The 21,777-nt window shown below is 37.1% G+C and overlaps 1 protein-coding gene across 2 annotated transcripts in view; it reads right to left on the bottom strand.

Annotated features, from left to right (window-relative positions):
• Window positions 1-3,769: 3,769 nt before the first annotated feature.
• LOC124414268 (5-hydroxytryptamine receptor 1-like) overlaps window positions 3,770-21,777 on the bottom strand; it is a 97,798-nt gene continuing 79,790 nt past the window's right edge. For both annotated transcript variants that reach the window (XM_046895285.1, XM_046895286.1), the window contains exon 7: window positions 3,770-4,779. In XM_046895285.1, coding sequence (XP_046751241.1) covers window positions 4,153-4,779 — 627 coding nt within the window. In that variant the 3' untranslated portion in view covers window positions 3,770-4,152. The remainder of the gene's footprint in view (window positions 4,780-21,777) is intronic.

Here is a 21,777-nt window from a genome sequence, read left to right as displayed (position 1 = left end):
AAACACTTTAAGAGTGTGAATCCACCGTCAAAAGTATGGCATGTCAAGGGGCGATTTGGCAGTTCTTTTTTTTTTTTGTTTTTTGTTTTTAACTGAGAAAATTACATTTTTTATTTCTCGTTATGAGAAAACTTTTCCAATTCGATTGGTTAAAAAATATTATGCTCTCGAGGGTGAAACTGCCAAATCGCCGCTTGACATGCCTTACTTTGTAAAGTGGTTTCACCCCCTTAAAGTGTTTAATGGCAGATAAAGAAAAAAAAAATATGTGTCACTTAGTTTTTAGCCTACTATAACATTACAAAAGAAATCAAATCGATAAGATCGGCCTGAGATACCTCCCTTGTTAGTTATCACCGTTCAATCTACCTACAACTATAATAATTCGAGTTGTTGTTTCATTATTGACTAGAAAACGTGTTTCGCGATTGTTTACCCTCGAAGTTATATTTTTTAGTTCCTTCCACATGCATAACAGTGTAATCTGAAGTTTTTTAGTCCAAATGTAAGACACTGAAGAGTAACGAATAAAGTCTGACTGCCAATTTCCGATCCGACATTTAGCCAATCGAATGATTGTCTCAGATTTGATTGTAGCGCCAGCGAATTTCAGGATCGATTACGTTCTATCCGTACCTTAAAGCTGTTGCCTTAAAGACGCGTTCCGAAATCGGATCTAAGACTGCACGAGACAGAGTGAGAGAGGATGAAGAAAAAAGCAAGTAAGAAGAACGAGAACGAGAGTACGTAAACGGATATTAATATCCTGTGATTATAAATAACGAGAATAGGTTCGTTATTGCAAAAAACGACGTGATTCTTTTTTCTCTTTCTTTAACTATATAAGTCAACCAGTTCAATTCTACCACCGGTTTATAATTCTTTTATAATTCTTGCAGAAAATCGAAAATCAAGTGAATTCGCAAGTACACGAAGCAGGCTACTTGAAAATTAATTCTAAAATTTGCATAAACTGCAGTTTCAACCCTCGTATACGCATACCTACCTATCCGCACATAATTGACTAGTTTCTCAACCTCTTTTGCGAATCGAATTCGTAAACTATTAAAAGCGAACAATCGCAACGGGAATGAACAATTACTCAACTGTTGACGAACCGCTCTATAGGATCAATTATTTTGGCACTAATCTACACTGACGGATGGGACTAATGGCCTAGCTCTGTAAACACGATAGATTGGGTAAGCTAGGGGTAAGTGATGGGGCGAGGGGAGGGGGGTTGTTGGGAAAAAAAGTTTCTCGACAAAGTTTTTCACCGTGCAGCGATAATCCGTCAAGAGATTTACTCTCGCGAAACTGAAATCAATCTTAGGTTCAGAGCCATATTATTCTTTCTATATCACAATATAATATACGTATTATTATTATTATTATTATTGTTGTTGTTGTTGTTATTATTATTTTACGTGATAAATATACCAACACCGTTAATTTAAAAAGTTAAACTCCAGAGTTAATTCTTTGGTTGTGGATTTCGATAAAAAAAAAAAAAAAATAAAGTAATTGTTCTTAAATATTAAATAATTTAAGCGTAACTCTGTGTTAATAAATAATAATTATACTAACAATATTATAATAATGGTTATTTCTCTTTTAAACAATCAATATACGAACTTCTCGCAAGTATATTGGTTTTTAAATAATATGTATTTCTCACCCAATTTTCCGACTCCTCTGGCCAATTTTAAACAAATTCTTATGACGGGTTATTCGATCGTCGAAATGTTACCATTGATTAGGGTAACGATGAAAAGTAGTTCATAAAATTTATCACAAAACTATAGACTACTTACAAGTACTTTGACTAATACCTACAGTTCAATTCACTCCAAAAGTCTCTGTTCCAAAATTCACATCTTCAAATTCACAAAAAAAAAAAAAAAAAAAATATATATATATATATATTTAAATTACTAAAATTCTCTCTCTCTTTCTCTCTTCGTTGACGACAACTCTTATCTCCTTTTTTTACTCCCAGTACATCCGTACATCGTTGAACAGAAAACCAAATCGTTTCTCCACCGAAAATGACTACGTAGGTTTAATCTGGGTCAGAGAAGTTTCTTGCAAATATCAATGCAGAGGAATAAAAGAGGAACGATTCTTTGTTTGTTTAGTTAGAACGCAATTCGTCATATTTGATCAGTCGAGCCGCGCGACACGACGAGACGTAGTATAGCAGCTTCAGTGTGTGCTCAGTTGACAAGATGATTGGGCATTTCTTCATTTTTTTATCTCTCTCTCTCTCTTTCTATTTTTTTTTTTTTTTTTCTTTTTGAAGAATCGAAATACTTGGCCGTAGGGTCGTACCTCAGGCATTCACCCTTCGTCGTAGTCTGCCTGCCGATTTTGTGTCACGCACATGGGATATAATCTTTATTGACACGTCAAACAGCGTTTCTTTCCATAGAAAACTCAAAATGGAAGTTTGTTTTTTTTTTTTTTTTTTTTTTCCGCCCTTACACAAACGTCCTGCACTATTTATCGGCCGGTAATCGAATGTTTCACAATTTTTTTTTTCCCTCCATCCGTGTCCCCCGAGTCATATAGTATTGCAGTTTTCTAATGGCGGATAAAATCGATAGTACCTACTTTTTTTTTTTTATTCAAGTGTTATTCATTATTATTTACTTTATTCTCATTTCTCGTTCACTGCTAAGTTCCGGATTTTAACCCCCCTGACAGGCAAACATGAAAACCGTATACCTCTCGTGGCAATGAGTTTAAAAAAAATATACAATAAAAATTAATTTCGAATATCAATCAGCTCGCAATAAAGTTGGCGAGATTTTTTTTCTATTTTTTTTTTTTTCTCATTACTCCATCAAAGTACAAACAATTTCGCATAAAACGGTTCAACTATGAAAGTAATTAAGTTGAACTAAATAAAAAAAAATTTAACGTTGAAACTCAAAAACTCGAGGTTTTAGTCCTTACAGTCTGCACCAAGAGTACAAGATTTTAGGGGGGAGGGATTAGGGGATGAAATTTTACCCTCATTGCCGGTCAGGGGTTAATAAACGCGGATCCTCGTTATCTGCTCAGCATCGCTTCTCACCAGCCGATATAACACCAACTTTCATTATGGACGATTATTTTTTCAATGTATATAGTATATTCTTTGTATATTGCTTGGATAACCCATAACGGTTCAAACACTTTCATTCCACAGGCCAGATGTTTTAACTGCAATATTGTATACATCTATAGATGACGTCAAATTCAAGGTAAACGTTTACGTGCTAAACGGCTTGTATACGATCGAGGGAGGAAAAAAAATGAAAAAAAAAAAAAAAAAAAAAAACGGGAAAAAAATTGTTTTTTGTCCACTCACCGACATTTTCCTTGCCGTTTTTCATTTTATTGTTATAATCAGGTATAGATAGAGGCAACTTCGATTTGCGCAGAAATTTTTCTCAAATCCAGGGGGGGGGGATTGTTCGATCAATTCTCGTCAGCAAGGTGAATTGTGACTCGCAATATTTAATGATGGAAAGAAAATCTTTCGCAAACAATTTCTAAGCATGAAATCGTAAGGCCTCGACACATTTATAAAAACACACAGTACGGTAAACGACCTTTCGATCACGATTACTTTTCTCACTTTTCGAAATTTTTTTTTTTATATCCATTCGTGACCTCCCTCTACCTCTCCCTCTATCTCCCTCTCTCTCTATCTCTCTCTCTTTTCATTCATCATCTCTCATCGACACTGTCCACTCTTTGTATGGGTTCCCCTTTTTTACTGCCGGCGCCAGGGGCGTCGGTCATCCATCTTCTTATTGACAAGCCGCCTGAACATCACAGCCGTTCGGCATACCTTCATTTTTCACAATTTCCTCACAATTTTTTTCCCGCTTCTCATATTCTTCTTCTTATTCTTATTCTTATTCTTCTTGTTTGTTCATTTTTGTATCTAGTCAGAATCCGCAATTTCCTTCGCAGACCCCATCATCCAAAGGGACCATCATCATCATCATCAGCGTCCTCCTCATCGAAAAGGATTATTCATCCATCCCGAATAAGGTGTTCGGCCACGTGTTCTGGGCCGCAAAAATCACGCGGCTAATCCTCGTTGTTATCTCTCACGGCATCGCTCAGCTCGTATATCGACAAAGCGTTCCACGTGGATCATAGGAAGCTCTCGTTTGCCGGGTTGGAAGCAACGTCGAGCGCCTCGACGCCGTGGCTTTCCAGACGTCCACCACCCTCCATGTCGCAAGCCCTAGTCACATGGTTGTTAACGGGGTCACCATACTGGCTCTGGTAGAACTCCTCCCTCATCATGTGGTTCAAGTTCCCACAACGGAAGTACAGTATCTCCCTAAAGGGCTTCCGGAAGTCCCTGTTCAGGGTCGCGTAAATTATTGGGTTCAGAAGGCTGTTGCAGTAGCCCAACCAGAGAAAGAGACTCGAAAGCGCGTTCGGAATGGCGTTGGACTTGTTGAGGAACGGCCTGACCAATGCCAGGACGAAAAACGGGAGCCAACAGACGGTGAAAGCGCTCATTATTATCCCCAACGTGGTGCTCGCCTTGCGTTCCTTGGCCAATTGGAAGCGCAGCTTTTTACGATGTGGCGAATTAGTCACGCTGCACGTGCTGTTCAAGTGGTTACGAATCATCGTCGACTTTGTCGCCATCGGCATCGACGCCGCTCCCGACGAGGTGTGCTTCTCGACCTTCTGCAACATCGGACATTGGGACTCGTTGCTTCTTCTTGGTCCTCCGGCGAAGCATCTAACCGCATTGCTGCTGCACTGTAACAAAAAAATTCAAGAAACTGTTGAAGATGGATCAAACCAGACGATTTAAGATTTCGCGTTATATCCTCGTCATCGTCGTCTCGAAAATCATTCGATTCGACAGATTACTATTTTATCAAGAGAAAACCAAGTAGTCGTTAGTTGGAGATGATTTTTTTGTAATGTTATGAACTTCCTTTTTGAATCATGCATTGCAAGCTATCAAGGATCGGAACTCCATTTAACGAATGGCTGCAACGTTTTCTGAAATTGAAGCCGTCATTGGAACCTGAACACTTTTCATATCCCTGCAGCTCATTTCAATCTGTACTACATACTCGAGGAACTTTCATAGACGCATAGCGAGTTTTTTCAAGTGGCCGGATATTTTCAGCCACCGATTAAACGTGAGTGCTCTCAATGGCTTGGTCAATGTATAATCTTTTACGAACGAGATAGTATGTACATTAGGGTGGCGCAAAAAAACCGACTAATTTTTTTTTTTTTTTCCGAGTCTCGTGTGACAAAATGTTAGTTTTTGATGTTTTAAGAGCCCACTCCAAAGGACAGTTCAAGAAAAAAATTTTAAGAGGTCACTCCACACTTTTTAAAATGTCAGAAATCGTCAAAAATCGATTATTTTTTTTCAATTTTTTTCTCGTTACGGTATAATTTTATAGACAAAATAAAATAAGTTGCTGAAAGTTTCAGTTCGAAATTTGAATTTTGAAAGGTCGCTCATAATTTTTCTTAAATTTTTTGGTGCATTTCTTTAGATCTTTTCGAGCGACCTTTTAATATTCATATTAGAATTTCATAATTTTTTTTTTCTTTTATTTAGTAAAAAAGAATCGATAACAATACACCACGACATGAATTAAAAATCAAACAAAATACTGAAAATATGTATTTTTTAATTTAATTTTTTGACGATTTTTGACATTTGAAAAAATTTTGAGCGACCTCTAAAGAATTTTTTTTGTACTGTCCTTTGGAGTGGGCTCTTAAAACATCAAAAACTAACATTTTGTCACACGAGACTAAAAAAAAAAAATTGTCGGATTTTTTGCGCCACCCTAATGTACATACTTGCCGATGTGAAACCGGCATGTTTAACCAGCGTAATAATTACGATTCCTTCTGTTGTACCGAGGATCCACAAGAAATAATTTTTTACAGATATGCAATTATTGATCTAGAACGAACGAAAGAACTGTTTCCCGAAAAAAAATTTATCACCCGAGTATAAACGCAAAAGTACATTTATTTCCGATAACTAAATTCTTCCTGGTGAAATCTGACGAAGCGATACTTATCGCGAAATTAGTTTTCTTCTAGATATCTCAACGCTGAAAGGGTTCAGTTGGGATTTAATGCAAGTGCTGACCTGACTGAGTCAGAGTTTGAGCCAAAGTGTCTAGCTAGCGGTAGTGAGCTGAGGGCTTGGGTGGTATTTTCTAAAACACAGAGCCGGAGGTCATCAGAGAGGAATAGAGAGGCAGGAAGGGAGCAAAGAGAGAGAGAGAGAGAGAGCAAACGTGTTCTGGGGATTCCCGAGTAATCCAGTAATTTCGCAGAACCAATCCCTCCTGGCTTAACCAAATGAAATTAAGCATCCGGACCAAAATTAGAGTAGCTCCATTATCCGCGTTTCCATAACTGGTGCCATGCTGTGCGAAACTAAACGCCCGGGTACCGATGCGTTAAAGGTCCTTTTCTTCCGGTTTCTTATAACCGAATCGATGATCTGGCGATTCGACACCCGAGAAGAAACCTTGGAGTGCAGAAAATGAATCAAGTCGTATCCTCGTAGTCGGAGAGAATGAAAAAAAGGGAAGAAATTCCGTGGAAATAAAAAGCCGCGTGTAAAGTCTCTTTATACTCTTGGGAATAATCAGATTTTCAGTCACAGCTGTGACATACCGACCGAGTTAACATTCCTCGAATATTAATGAGTACTCGGTAACTTGCTCGAAGCTATTTTGCATTCGTGTATGATCCCGCACGAGGTTCGGTTGGGTTCGCACAACCATCTTGGAGCTTTGAGTTATGGAATGAGGACTAAGATCAAAGTTGTATGATCTCTTTGTACGGAACGAGGAGAAAAGTTTACGCCTTTGATCCGAGGAGTCCTAATTCCTCAGCCTGTAAGAGTATAAAATCACTTGCATGAACCTTTGTTATTCACTCTACAAATCCCACTGCTTTTTCTCGTGACTTGGTAAAATCAATAGTTGCTTCACGGACGAATTACCTCCGCATGTCATATATAGATATCAGATCTTCAAACAGTTGTTTAATACTTATGGCACGCACCATATTTATTGGTGAAAATTCATGCATCTGAAGGATTTGAAGGAGTTTTGAATTACAAGGAATTTACTAATACCGATGAATTAATGAATTTTGTTGGTAACAGGAAGAGACGGTTTCCGATGTGTGAACTGAAGTTGGTCAACCCTTCCATTCACGCAGGTGACTATACATTTCCGATGTATTTTTCGACGCTGATTACGAATCTGATGATAAAATTTGACTAAAATCAAAAAGAACCCCTAAAATGGGGCGAAAACTGGTTGAATTATCGACATTGTTTCAAACGGTGTTCTCGAATAAAATTTATTTGCAGATCGTAGGATTTTAGACCGAGAATAGTTGCAAATCCCAGTACCATCTATTCGCACCCGTAAGAAGAGTAAAAACTACCCCTATGCATTGAATTTTGTAAATTTAATGGGCACTCTTCGATCTCTGTTTGTAAACCAATGAATTATAGAAGTTGAAAAAGAAAATTGGTCCAAGTTTACCCTCGGGAATAAGGAACGTGATCAAAGATCAGTGAAGATCCCTAAATTGACAGAGCTCGTGAAACGCGGTGTCTTCGATCTTGTCGGGATTGAATAATAAATCTTTGATCATTAGTTATTGAGAAAAGAGTGGGAAAAACGGTTTGCACTACGTGACTCAAGAGTCAATCAATGGTGTGCAGAGCTATAGATCCCGTAGCTATACGTTTGTAGGTCAGAGGCTTGGCTCATTTCGTAGAAGGTTGCTGCTACTCGAAATAGCAGTTCACCCTACTCACCGAAAGGCCTCAAGTCTCTCCTAATGACGAACGAACCAATTTACTGACCTCACGAAACGCATCAAACCATCGACAGCGAGGCGAAACATGAAAACATCGCATTACAGCCGCTATCTTTTTTTATAGTCTTAGGGTTATCGTAACGACCATTTCTTATATATCACAGAATAAGTCAAATCATAAATCGATATGACGCTGAGGAGAAAACGTTGGCGTTCCAAATTCCTAAATTCCTTCCATCAATCTTCAATTCCGGCTTAAAAACTTTTTCACGATAATCAAAACCAATGACAACGTAATATTTTCTTCAGACATCTTTCGAAAAGGTGCTATTAAGGAGGTGTTCTGGTCTAGAGACCTAAACCTTAGGCATTTTTCTAAGTGAGATAAAAAAGAAACAACAAACATTTTTACCATCCATTTTTTCACAAGACCTTTATTCATGTTTCAAGAATACAAAAAAAAAAAAAACAGAAATCAAAAATACAAAAAGTTACAGGGTGGTAAAATGTGGGCTACAAAAAAAAAAAGCGCGTCATGGTCGACATGATTTTTACTCTTGTAGTGTTCCGAAACAAAAAATCCAAAAAAATTCTTTCATTAGTAAAGACGTGTCAATAGTCCGGAGCACGGTAAGAGAAAAAGAAAAAAAAATTTCCAAAAATGCCGACGATTTGAAAAAAAAATTTTTTTTTTTTTCTTTGCCCTTGTTTCTTGACCCGTCCGAATTTTTGAAAATGGTAAATTTTTTTTTTCCAAGTTCATGCTTAAATTTTAAGTAAATCGGTACATCAGAACTTGAAATATCATGTCAACAGCATCGAAAAAAGTAGTTCCGACAAAAACGCGTTGAAAGATTCGTTCCGACCAGATCGGTTCAGTTACCGCGTCACGAAAATAACTGTAACTCTGAAAATAATAAGAATTTCCAAAAATCCTCTAAGAGGTTTATTCTTGACGGTCTAAACTTTGAAAATATGAAGAAAAAAAATCAAATTTTACAAATTTCTAGACCAAAATACCCCTTTAAAGGTCCGAAGCAAGTCAATTCTTCAAATTCCTATTTCAGAATAAATGGCAGTGTAGTAAGTTCGAAAAGTTTAAAACACATCTTGAACAGGTTTCTCGATGTCATAAGTCAAAAGAATGTTTGTGAGTGATGAAAAGTTGACTTTTTCAAAGAAAACTTATCGCCATCGGCACTCTACTGCCATCCATATTCCTACATTCTTATACCTTCATCACATTACGACGTTGCTTCATGTATAGCTCGATACTGAGATGAAATACCTGAAGTCTGCACGTGCTCTAAACTAATTATACTTCGAGGCGGAAGCCATCGTTTCCACTCCGTGAACCCCCCCCCCCCCTCCCCTCCCCGCACATTCATTGAAATTTACAACTTACTCGAATGAAATGAAATTTTCTTACTTGTTGGTGAGAGAGATAAAGAAACTTTAAATCCATTTGCCAATTACAAATCCGGAATACCTAAGGCTTGTTCGTGACGATCCAGGAAATGATGTAGAATTACATCGATCAGAATTTTCTAAGGATGTACCATAATTAAGGTTGCAAATTCAACTTGCTCAAGATTTTCTACCGAAATGTTTCTCTTCTCGTTAGTATCCACTGGCCTGCGGGGGATTTGCGACGAACCGACAAACAAGATGCGCCGCTTGCTGTTTGGGTCATGAACAGATTCTGAACAAGCAGTAGAAGGGAAACTCGCATTAACACATTCCTCTCAGTTTGCAGGTAATATCTGTACAGAGAATCTGCCTCGGATTTACAAACTTAGTGCGGCAATTCTGGACAAAACATTCTGTAGACGTACGTATATATATAGATTGCAATCAAGCTTTTCCGGGATTTGATAATTGCTATGTCCCTTTTCAAGTTTCTCTGTAATTTTGTCGAGTCAGAAATCATGGCGATAGCTCTTCAGTTTTACGAGTAACTATCCAAACATCTAAACTCGCACTTTGGTTTCCTGCAGCTATAGTTAGACACAAAAATGTCACCCCAAAGTTATTAGATATTTATTAAAGCCACTTTCTTTATGAAAAGCAGAAAAAGTGATCAGTCAGTCAAACTGTAGAAGCTCGATTTGAGAAAATCATATACATCGAATCCTTTCGTATCGCGTATATTGGATCTGTTTTCGGGTAGATCCGAATCTAACTTGGTAATACCTACCATAACAAAAAAGAAAAGAACTTGTAGAAGAACTTTTTCTGATGTGGTCAAAGTTTCTTCTTTTACTCATAGGAACAAAATCGATCACCGCCATCTTGACGATTGTCAAATTTAGGTATTCAACTGTGAACCTAAAGCTGATGTATGTACATACAATAGAAGAGTATCTGGACCATGAGATGGGTGACAAGTAATTAAAAGTTACAGGTCGAAAAGCCGACGAAATCCCTTGGCCCTATTTCCTCATACATCCGGTGTCATGTGCCTCCTTTGATGGAGGAGTAAGGAACTATGACATTGCTGTGAACGTAAATCATTCTACGATCGTAAACCGAGTCTGTACCACTCTGAGGGAGTCACGTGACTAAAAACGGGCCGCAGATTGTGGTTTTTGGTAACCAGATTGGCGCCGATCTTTGAAAATGTATTGTCCTTGACTGCCGAGGATAGGAGTCCTGGCACTGTTCAATTCTAGGCCTGCCTCGATGTATATGGGCTACATTATCCGAAGTTATAGCGGCGTCGTGGCGAGAGGCTCAGCAGCTGAGCGTTGCAAAAAGAAAATCCTCCGTCATACCACCCTTCCAGAGCAGTAATGTAGCCAGCTCAGTAGAGAGGCGATCATTGTGAAAGAGGAAAACCCTGCCTGCCAACGCCACTCCAACGAGCAGCATGACGCTGGTTCCGCAGAGAATTTGAGGGTTAAGATCCATGGAAGGATTCATGTCAAATTTTCAGGAGGATCAGCAAAGCGGGAGTTTATACATCAACTGTAAGCACAACGACGAAGGCATTCCATTCCACTTGTCGCAACGAGAGAATCTCGGAAAAGGATCTCGAACGTTACCTGCACGTTACATATATACAGAAACACACATTCATAACTTGGCTTCAGACTTGGATGATCGATGAATCTCGGACCATTCATGGAACGCACGGTGGCTTTTTCAGTATCGCGGTGGAAAATTCGAATTCAATGGAAAAAAAAGAAGAAGGAGAAGGAGAAGAAGAAGAAGAAGAAGAAAATAAAATCGATTCGGAAGAGTACGAAATTGCACAGTTTTTACCAATAGTAGATGAATTTACGACTAGGTAGATATCATAAAAGTGAATTTATACTCGCGAGGCATTTTTCACGCCGTCAAATTCTCCAAGGAATTCGAACCTGGTATGAAAAATGCGATTTGTTGTTCCCACGTGTATATATATATATTAGGGTGGCGCAAAAAACCGACGTTTTTTTTTTTTTTTTTAGTCTCGTGTGACAAAATGTTAGTTTTTGATGCTTTAAGAGCCCACTCCAAAGCACAGTTCAAAAAAATTTTTTTAAAACGTCAGAAATCGTCAAAAAACCATTTTTTTTTTTTAACTTCCTTTCTCGTTACGGTATAATTTTATAGACAAAAAAAAAATTAGTTTCCGAAAGTTTCAGTTCAAAATTTGATCTTTGAAAGGTCTCTCATAATTTTTCTTCAATTTTTTAGTGCATTTCTTCAGATCTTTTCGAGCAACCTTTTAATATTCATATAAAAATTTTATACATTTTTTTTCTTTAATTTAGTAACAAAGAATAGATAGCAATACACCACGACATGAATTAAAAATCAAACAAAATAATGAAAATTTTTTTTCATTTAATTTTTTGACGGTTTTTGACATTTTAAAAAATTTGGAGCGACCTCTTAAAAAAATTTTTTTCAACTGTCCTTTGGAGTGGGCTCTTAAAACATCAAAAACTAACATTTCGTCAGACGAGACTCAAAAAAAAAAATGAATCTTTTTTTTTCATTAGTCGCCGTGCAAAAAGAAAAAAGAAAGAAAAATTTCTGTAAAAGTTTGAGCTCTTAATATTAATATTAAAAACTTTCTATTTCCCTTTTTTTTTTCTTTTTTTTTTTTACAAATTCCGATTCTGTGGTTTAATTTTTTCACCGAAATTTCATTCCATCCGATGAAGAATCACGTCGTAGAAAATTCAAGATGAAATAATAAAACAAGTTGAATGAGATAAATTTCTCGCTTGGTTGTGAAATTAATCAAGTTCATGATTCTGATCAATATATAAAAGCAAGCTGTGTAGTAACCGTAAGAATATTCCATATTTCCATATTTACCCCATTAGACGGCTGCTAAGTTATTCACCCCAAATCGATTCCTCCTCAGAGTGATGCAAAGCGTCGGTATAACGGTAAGACCGTCGGCTATTTTACAAAAATATTTTATAGCACGATGAAGTTAAAATTTATCTCTTAAAAAACGCATCGCTTCCCTCAATGAATATCGGCATAAATTTTACGTATAAATTATTAATTATAACTCAGTAGCTTTCATGTTCTAAGCTTACTGAGACGGAAAAGTTTCGTATTTTATTAAATTTTTAGCTACAGGCGGAAACCAATTGGATCATTTTCAGCGAAATAAGAGAGAGAAAGAGAGTTGAACGAATAGGATCGAAGAGAGTGTTTCGCTTATTACTTTCAATGTACAGTCCATGCCGTGAGTGAAATGTCGAGTACAATTCTCGCTTTGCCAGAGAAAAGGCGAGAAGAAGCCTTTATATGGTAATCGAATCATCCTGTAAGAATCCTGAGATTTATCCGGCTCGAATCTTAGCTCAAAACATCTCATTGGCGAGAGAGACACACAGAGCGGTTCTTCAAAGAAAAAGAGGCTAAACCTTGTCATGGAATTTCCTTTACCCCCAGATAAAGTTTCCGCGGATTTCACACGCAACGTGTTTGATGTTAAACGTGTCTGCTTTTTCGCATTGAAATACTTTTTCACCGTCGTCAGATCGTAGTTTCGCTTATTGCAAATGAAAACGAAAAGAAAATAATAAGAAAAAAAAAAAGAAATTCAGTAAATTCAGTAAGTTCCCACGTGAACCGAATTTTTTTTAAACCCTAAATCTGTTTTTGCTGACAATTTTTACGCTTTAAAAACTACACGTACTTTATATTTAAGACTTTCGGAGCTTAGAGGCACGTGTTCAAGTTGACGCAGAGGCTTGAAACTTTACGCAGATTTTTTTTTAACGATTTAAAAAAAATCTGGGGGAGTCCCGATAAAAAATGTCTGACTACCAAATAAGGACCACCCTAAATTGTGCAGCATGCGAACGTATATTGGTTTCTAATTAAAGTGCGTCTCAAAACTTTGGACATCCTAAGCTCGTCCTAATTTTAAGAATGAATCGTTTCGCTATTTCCTGTGCAGCAGCTGCGGGGTGAAAACCTTGTCATCGTTAATAAAGTTAAATCACCCTCGTCCAAATCCGTAACACGCGGAATTTCCTGCTCGATTGATTCAGCGATCGGTGAAAGTAATTGTTCGTGATTAGCGTTAGTAATTCAACCGAACATTTTGAAACGGTATAATTAAAAAAAGAAACTGATAACAACCACTTCTTTCAATCTTAAGGGATGAGAAAAAAATATATATATATATATATATCAAGATGCATATACATTTAGGGTTTAGGTATACAGTAAAAAATTTTCAGACCGTCGATTTACCCTCACGATTTCATTATCTAATAATTGACTTGCAGTATCGAATTTTTGAATACTCGAAAAACGAACGAAATGTGAAAAAGCGAAGTAAAAAAAAACCCCAAAACATGTCGTTTCCATCTCTCCGAGAACCGAGAGATGCAGTTCGGATCCAGAGAAGTCGAGGCTAGCTGGATGACTAGGAGAGTTGACGGGAGTGTGGCGGGTCTGTAAATGACATGATGTGGCACAATGACAACCACATGGTCGGTCGGCTAGGCAGGGAGGTGAAGAGTAAACGTTTTAGGGTTCGGGATGACGGGTGAGAGATGGATACCTACTTGTCAGTTGGTGAGAATCATGCGCAGGATGATATTGCGGCATTTGGCATAAGAGCATGCAGCGATTGTGTGTAAACAGTCGAGGGTGATTTTTTTTGAACGACTATTTTTTTTTTCAGTCTCCATCGAAAATTTTGTTCTATATGTCAAACAAAAAATTTCCTAAAAGTTATAGCCCTTAATATTAATATTAAGTACTTGCCCAGGGCGTGAAAAGATTTTCCATATAAAATACACGTGAATCGAAGCGTTTTTTTCAAATCTCTATAACTTAGTGGAATTTTATGATATCACATTGGTCTTGGTTGCAATTTACGCAGAATTAAACGATCTTCAAAAGTGTCTGAAGCGTCGTGAGTCCAACTTACACTGGTGAGATGGTACAGGTTACTAAAGTTGATTTTTACCCAAAATTCTCCGATTTTCGCTGTTATCTCCGAAATGATAAACTTTACCAAAAAAATGTGAAGAAAAACTTTGTTGGAAATTTCATTTTCTACAAAAAAAAGGTCCTGTAGACCTGATTGCTCAGATTGATATTTCTTGAGATATCGAACTTTAACTTCTTGTCGTATAAAATTTTTATGGTTTATCGAATCAAACGTTTTAAATTATTGATATTGCATTGGAATTTGATTTTTTTCGATTCAATTCGATCCATTTGATCTATTCCATTGGAATATTAGTAATTCAAAACGTTTGATTCAATAAACCACAACGTTTATTGGTTATATTAGATTAAAACGTTAAATTCAATAGAAAATAAAAATTTTATACGTCAAGTAAGTTGAATTCCGATATCTCAAGAAATATCAATCTGAGCATTTTGGTCTAAAGGACCTTTCTTGTAGGAAATCAAATTTCCAACAAAGTTGTTCTTTACATTTTTTTGGAACAGTTAATCATTTTGGAGATAACAGCGAAAAAAAGGGGAAGCTTGGGTAAAAATCAACTTTAGTGCCCTGTACCACCTCACAAATGTAAGTTGCACTTACGCCGTTCTAAACACTTTTGAAGATCGTTCAATTCCGCATAATTTGCGACCAAGCCATTGTGATATCATAAAAGTCCTTAGAGTTGTAGAGATTTGAAAAAAAACGCTTCGATTCACGTGTAGTTTATATGAGAAATCTTTGCACACCCTGGGCGAGTACTTAATATTAATATTAAGAGCTATAACTTTTAGGGAATTACTTGTTCGACATATAGAACAAAATTTTCGATGGGGACTAAAAAAAAAAATAGTCGTTCAAAAAAAATCACCCTAGTAAACACACAACATTATTGGACAGCGATTAGTGAGGCACAGAAATGGCGTGACGAGTACCTACTTTGCCGTTACCAAAGGTCGAGATACCGGCCATTGGAGTAAAACAGGTGAAACTACTCCGGGAAAGTGTGTCGGTGTGACCAGACTGTGGGTACAAACTAAGTGTTCCCGTGGGATGGCCGCGAAATCAAACGAAGGGTTGAAACCACACGAGCCAAAATAACCCCGAATCCCGGTTAAAGGCTTGGAAGTATACGTACGAGATCGAAAACACACGCTCGCAAATATTCGCTCGAATCTCATCAGTCAGCCGGACCGAACTACTCCATCACTCCATCGGATGTTCTTCGTTTTTTTTTTTTCTTTTTTTTTTCTGTATTTCGTTTTTTGTAAACCACCCCGAGGGCTCGACGGTGGTAATAATACGAGTGTGGAATCGCCGGGTGTTTGTCCGCAAACTGTAAATCGTTCGGAGGAACGGATTTGTTCAGGGAGACCAACGATTTTAAGTTCGTTTTTACCGACTGAGTAAAATAACGCTGATTTTTACTATTGTCAAAGAAGAGGATGTAATCGCCGTATGTTTATTCACAAACTGTAAATTCGGAGGAAGGGATTTGGTGTGACTGATAAAGGATTTTAAGAGGATGTTGTAGCTCGATTTTATCGACTGAGTAAAATGTCACTGATTTTTACTATTATCTGAGACTGTGTAATCACCGTGTGTTTTCCCGCAAACTGTGAATTCGGAGGAACGGATTTGGTCAGGGAGACCAACGATTTTAAGAGGATGCTATAGTCCGTTTTTACCGACTGAGTAGAATAACGCTCATTTTTACTATTGCCAAAGAAGAGGGTGTAATCACCGTGTGTTTCTCGCAAACTGTGAATTCGGAAGAACGGATTTGGCGAGAAAAATTATTCACGGATTTACCGACCGAATAACATGTCATTTGTTTTTAGAAATATCAAAATCAGCGCAGCACTGATGCGAAAATTCCTTACATATGCAATGCCGAACAGAATTCGTGTGTTCGAAAACTTTTTCAATCTACGTAAAAATAACTCCAGGTTATGTATTTTGGCGCAAAAAGTGGTAATTTTAATTATACGAATACAATAACCTGACATTATTGCTGCGTAAAGCAAAACCTTTGTGAATTAATGTGTAAAATTGCGGAAGCTTTGATAATAGTAAAAATAAATTACATTTAACTCGGTCGGTAAAGACTGACTTTATCATCGCCGCATCGTCTTAAGACGGAGAAATCGAGAACGTACGAGATGTCGAATTATTGATCAGTTAATAGAGCATAAAACAGTGCAAACATGACGAGATATAGAGACAAAACGGTAAACTACGAATGCGGAAACGTTCGCTCGAGTATCCAATTACTAAGTGGCCGAATTGTGTAACTTTTACAATCCAACATCCATAATTGTGGGCGAATTAGTTCAGGCTACTGGCCATATCCAAACATCGCGGGTATTTTGAATAAGCCTAATTGACTGGAATTAATTAGTAATATTGTCAGGGGATTTGGGGTCATCATCAAGGGGGGGAGGGGGGGGGGGCTTCCACCTAAGAACACCAAAAATTTTACGAGCTTTTTATACGATATGCTGATTTTGAAATTGATCTGTAATACTCTTAAAATTATGTCCACTTGGCATGTGATTGGAAGTTTTTAAATCGATTAGAGGAAAAACCTTGATGGCATTATTATTATTATTATTATTCCAAGTGCCACATATATTGTGGCCTGATTCGATAATCCGCTGAATGCGTTATTAATCCGGTGGTAATAATTATTTAATCGCCTTGATTACAAGACGAAATTGATATTATTGGAATTCGATATAAACACAGCCGATGGAGGATTCAGCGAAATTGCATAAATACCGCACTCGAAACTGGAAATTATAATCGCATCTATACATCATATATTATTAACGCGTGTTGTCGACTGATCAGAGATGATTATTATTTTGTAAAATTCATTTCGAAGAATTAATAAATTTACTTGGAAAATTTTGTGGCGCTGCCAACGCGTCGGAGAAAACTATAAGAAAAACTTTCTCAGGATTGCAGTGATTAAGTGCCACCATTCTTGGATAATGTTCGACCACGGCGAAGGGACAAAGTAGTGTCCTAATTGCCTAATAAACTACGATGTCTGGCTCAGATGTAATTTATCTTAAACTCGTTTTCGCCCAACTCGCGAAAAGTAAATGAAAATTACCGGCAAATGAAACGAGGATTGCTTGGGAATATCTTTCTCGTACATTAATCAGATTACACGTATTCTTCTATTCATTCAAGCTGTGAAGACAATTCAATCGTCGTTCGCTGAAGACTGTTTGGTCGAAATGATATTCGAATGAAATTTCCCCTCGTTTTTTGATATGAGAATTTTGTTGTATTCCAAAAAAAAAAAAAAAAAAAATGTTGAATTCAGTTATTCCGAAATTCTTGCACGGTTAGCAGTTCTCGCATTGTCAGTGTGGATTAATAGTTGTAGCTAGCTCGAGCCATAAAATAGAGAAAACAGAGTAATCTGCAAATTTTCCCTCTAAATCTTATCGCTTCGGGCATCTCGACAATGCTCTTGAAAAATTCTTTCCGGCTGGCTAGGACAAAAGATTCATATATTTCACAGAAAAGTATATTATACATTTTTATTCCGTCGAGTTCCACGTGCAGAAAATATTACACGCTTCATGTGATTTACATGAAAAGTGATGTGAGGTTGAAAAAAAAAAAAAAAAAAAGATTTTTCCTCTCTCTGCGGTCTCATAGAAATTCGGAATTTTTACATCTTTAAAATTATCCAATGGCCGCGTGCGTTGTACGGAAAAGTTTTTACGCATAATCTGACTGAGTGATATTGTCGTTTATTTCCATGAGTAATAAAAAAAAAAAAAATTTCCCTCCAGATCGACTCTCTTTAAAAATCTATGCAATGTTAAAAGCTTTTCGTTCGAAATAAACTAGAATACGGGAAAACATCCTTGATACCAAAATGGCGAAGATTCTTCTCGAAATCTAACTTTTAACATTTTTCCAAACTACGATCTATTATGAAATTGGATAAAAGAAAAAAGCATAAAATTATTCCGCTTTAAAATATTCTACAAAAAATCTTAAGCTTTTTCGAGAATACTTTTTCAAAAAACTTTCAAATTGTACGCTCCTGAAAATTTCAAAAACTACGCGAAATGTAGAGTGAAAAATTACAGTGGAAAGAATGTCTAATTCATATTTTGTCGAGTCAAGAGTTCAATGGTTGAAACAGGCATTCAAATTTGTTGTTACAAAAATCTTTTGCATTGACCAAACATTAGACTTGTTCAAGTGCGCAAAACTTATTTTTCAAATGAATGAATCATTTTAAATTCTGTTGACTAAAAATTTTGTCGGATTTAGCCGATACTCAATAGATAAGAAGAAGATAAAATCTTATTGTTGTTAATGTAAAACTAGAAAATTGAACATGTGTCAATATTTTTTGTTCGTTTGTCGTCAATATAAATTTCTATGATTCGAAACTTGTCGTTATGCTTTCTTCATTTGTGATAGATCTGACGATAAATTTATCTCGTGTTGTCCGTATCTGTATTCCTGGCCGATTACCCAGTCTTATAACGATTTCCAAAGCTATTTTCATAGCGAGAAAGTTCGCCGCCTAGTGGCCGTTTACTGTACTAATATATCGACGTTCACGACGAATATATTCTCTACTCGTTTCATAGCATGCGGTATTTATTTTACCTCGTAAACAAATTTAGTGCAACTGACTCAATCAGTTAAGCCAAACAAGCTTCGGTCAGATCAACAAAGTATGGCATTCGATCGATGTAAACTTTTTGTTGGCCAGATTCATGTGCTTATTGTATTCGAAGTATCTGACTGTTTCTGTCGTGGAACATGCGACTTGGATAAAGAATACATGAACTTGAAATGAAATGATATTGAGTTGAAACCTAAATTTGGGAAACACGTGAAAAGGTAGACCCGAATCAATACTTCACTCGATTGTGACAAGAATAACTATTTTACGGCATGGGCATTGAAAAGTCCACTCTTTGTGGCAGTTTTCGTTCCGTAAAGTGACGCTTTATACAGCAGCGAACAAAGTTGCGGAATAAAGTCTTTATTCCGCAGTTTTGATGCGCAGTTCGAAGTGCGCATCCCAAACTGCCGAATAAAGTAGCTTCGTCGAACAGATCGCGACATAACCTCACTCTTCGTTTTGCTTTTCAATGCCCATACCGTAAAAAATATTGTTTGTGGCATGCCCGTAAACCGTTTTTTGACTCGGATAATTTCGGTACTCGCTTCCGGCTCGCCTTCAGCTCGTCCTGAAATCATTATCCCTTGCCAAAAAAAAACAGGCGGTTTACGGGCATGCCACATAAATAGCTATTGTTGAACCAAGGAATTCGCAAACTAGTGAAATCAAAATTATTGAATGAAAGTCATCGTACTTGGAAGAAACAAGTTATACTAGATAAAAGTGAAAGGAAGAACTCGGACAAAATTTACTTTGTTGGTTCAACAATTCATCCCCCTTCGTGTAGGTTTTCCGGCCTAACGGATCGTGCGTCGTTAGGGTTGAAACATGTTTCGAGAGAAGATGCGACACGTGACGTAGATGTTACCAATTAATTAGCTTATGGTCGTGTCACATGATGTGATTGACTTCCAGGTCGGAAGGGTGCCTACGTTCTACAGTTAATGGATTTCTCCCTACGATGTTTGACTGACAAGTCATCTACACTTTAGTTTATGAGACACTAGTGAGAACGAAGGGCCGATGAATGGTCCATGACGCTTTTCGCTGGTTTCACACTGTCCATTCTCATCGTTAACACAACATAACAGTCCTCATTGGTGGTGTCAGGTGTCCGAACACTTTAATCGATAATCGCTAGAAATGCAAAGGTTCCTTGGACTTGGTTGCTTTATGAGGTTATAATGACTGACAATATGATAATGTATTCTCAGCCATTAACTTTCCAGTTGAAACTAAAGTTTTTTTTAGCTTTAGCCACTTGGAGATTCGTTAAATGGGTGAAATGACGTTAGTTTTAGTTCCAGGAGTGCTGATTTTCGACTTGAATTCGAACTTTGTAGGCTGCGCAAGTGAATTGAGACGGACAACTGTTATCGTCTACACTCACTTTCCGCATGTCAACAACTGATAAGAGACCCGAGTGTTTAAAAATAGAGCGACGTCGATGAGTCGAATCTAAATTTAGCACATTCAGCAAATGTTCTTCACGAAGTGAATCGTATCAGACGTGATTCGTTGGAGAGTGTCAACAAAGACATCTGCCACCAAGTGCTGATCGTTGGTGAATGGAAGAAGGTATCGTTATTTTTTTTATCACAAAATTTGCAAAAATCATATCGCTTCGCACCGAAATTGAATGTGTATAAAGAGCTTGAGTATAAAAGCCCGTTAAATCGGATTGTATTCAAAGATAGACGGTGAAATACTGTAAAAAGAAGTAAACTGCTCTCCTCGGCGTAAATACGATATTCTTTAAGGTGATGGCTGTTTATTTTTTAATCATTCCGATCGTTAAAAAGAAACCCTTAAGCTTTATAGTTACGAATAAAGAACGATGTTGAAACTTGAGCGTTTTGAACGAGCGATAAAGCCGTGTAATTACGACCACTGAAAAAAAATTTTTTTTACGACATTTCCACCATCTGCGTGTGCTCAACGATCTCGCGTTCATTACTTCTGCTCGGTTAATCAAGCAAGTATATACATGTAACCGATATCTCTATTCACATAATATTCATATCCGAATCTATAAACGAGATATCAAGCTTCTATGTTTTATGGCAACGAACTCGAGGTAGAAATAAAAAAGCTCAACTTATACATACATATGACGTATAGAAGGAAAACGAATATTTGACCAACTGACGTGAGAAGTCAGACCTGATAATTGAAGAAAAGGAAGTAAGAAAAAAAAAAAAAAGGAAAAAAAAAACAGATTCTGATTTATTGAACCATGCTTTGTTCAAAAACGCGTCGAAATTAAAATCAGACGGTGAATAAGGCATACACAAGGTGGATACCTCGGTTACCTCGAGGGACTGCGACCTCTGAATCCACTCAATAAACTTTCCGATGTTCGAGAATATTGAAGAGTATTCCTCTCGAGGATCGTTGCACCGTTCTCATCCGCTGAAGCTACATCCAATTAGGGGATATCGGGCAACGAATGACAAAGGATGAAGGATGACCTGCAGCGATGTGTAGACTGGTTGTATACACACACACACACACACACACATGCTTATTTGAGTTACATATTTAATAGCGAGATTAAAAAGCACGTAGAAAATAACATGTGACAAAGGTTTTGAAAAATAAGATACAACAAACAAGGAATAGAATTAATGAGGATGAACGTGTCATGTTATAGAGTGAAGAATACAATCGATTATAGAAAACAAGTTTTACTACGAGGATGAAGAAACTTGATGAACTTGAACTTGAACTTGAACTTGAACTTGAACTTGACTTTTCTTCTTCTGGTTCACTATCAAACTGTAAGTTTGGAGAAGCGATTTTCGCGAGTAGGTATAAAGAAATCTGAAGCGTA

The sequence above is a fragment of the Diprion similis genome, chromosome 13 (genome assembly GCF_021155765.1).
Source record: "Diprion similis isolate iyDipSimi1 chromosome 13, iyDipSimi1.1, whole genome shotgun sequence".
In the NCBI taxonomy this organism is placed as follows: domain Eukaryota; kingdom Metazoa; phylum Arthropoda; class Insecta; order Hymenoptera; family Diprionidae; genus Diprion; species Diprion similis.
Note: the sequence above shows the minus strand (reverse complement) of the source record. Positions and strands in the feature narration are given on the sequence as shown.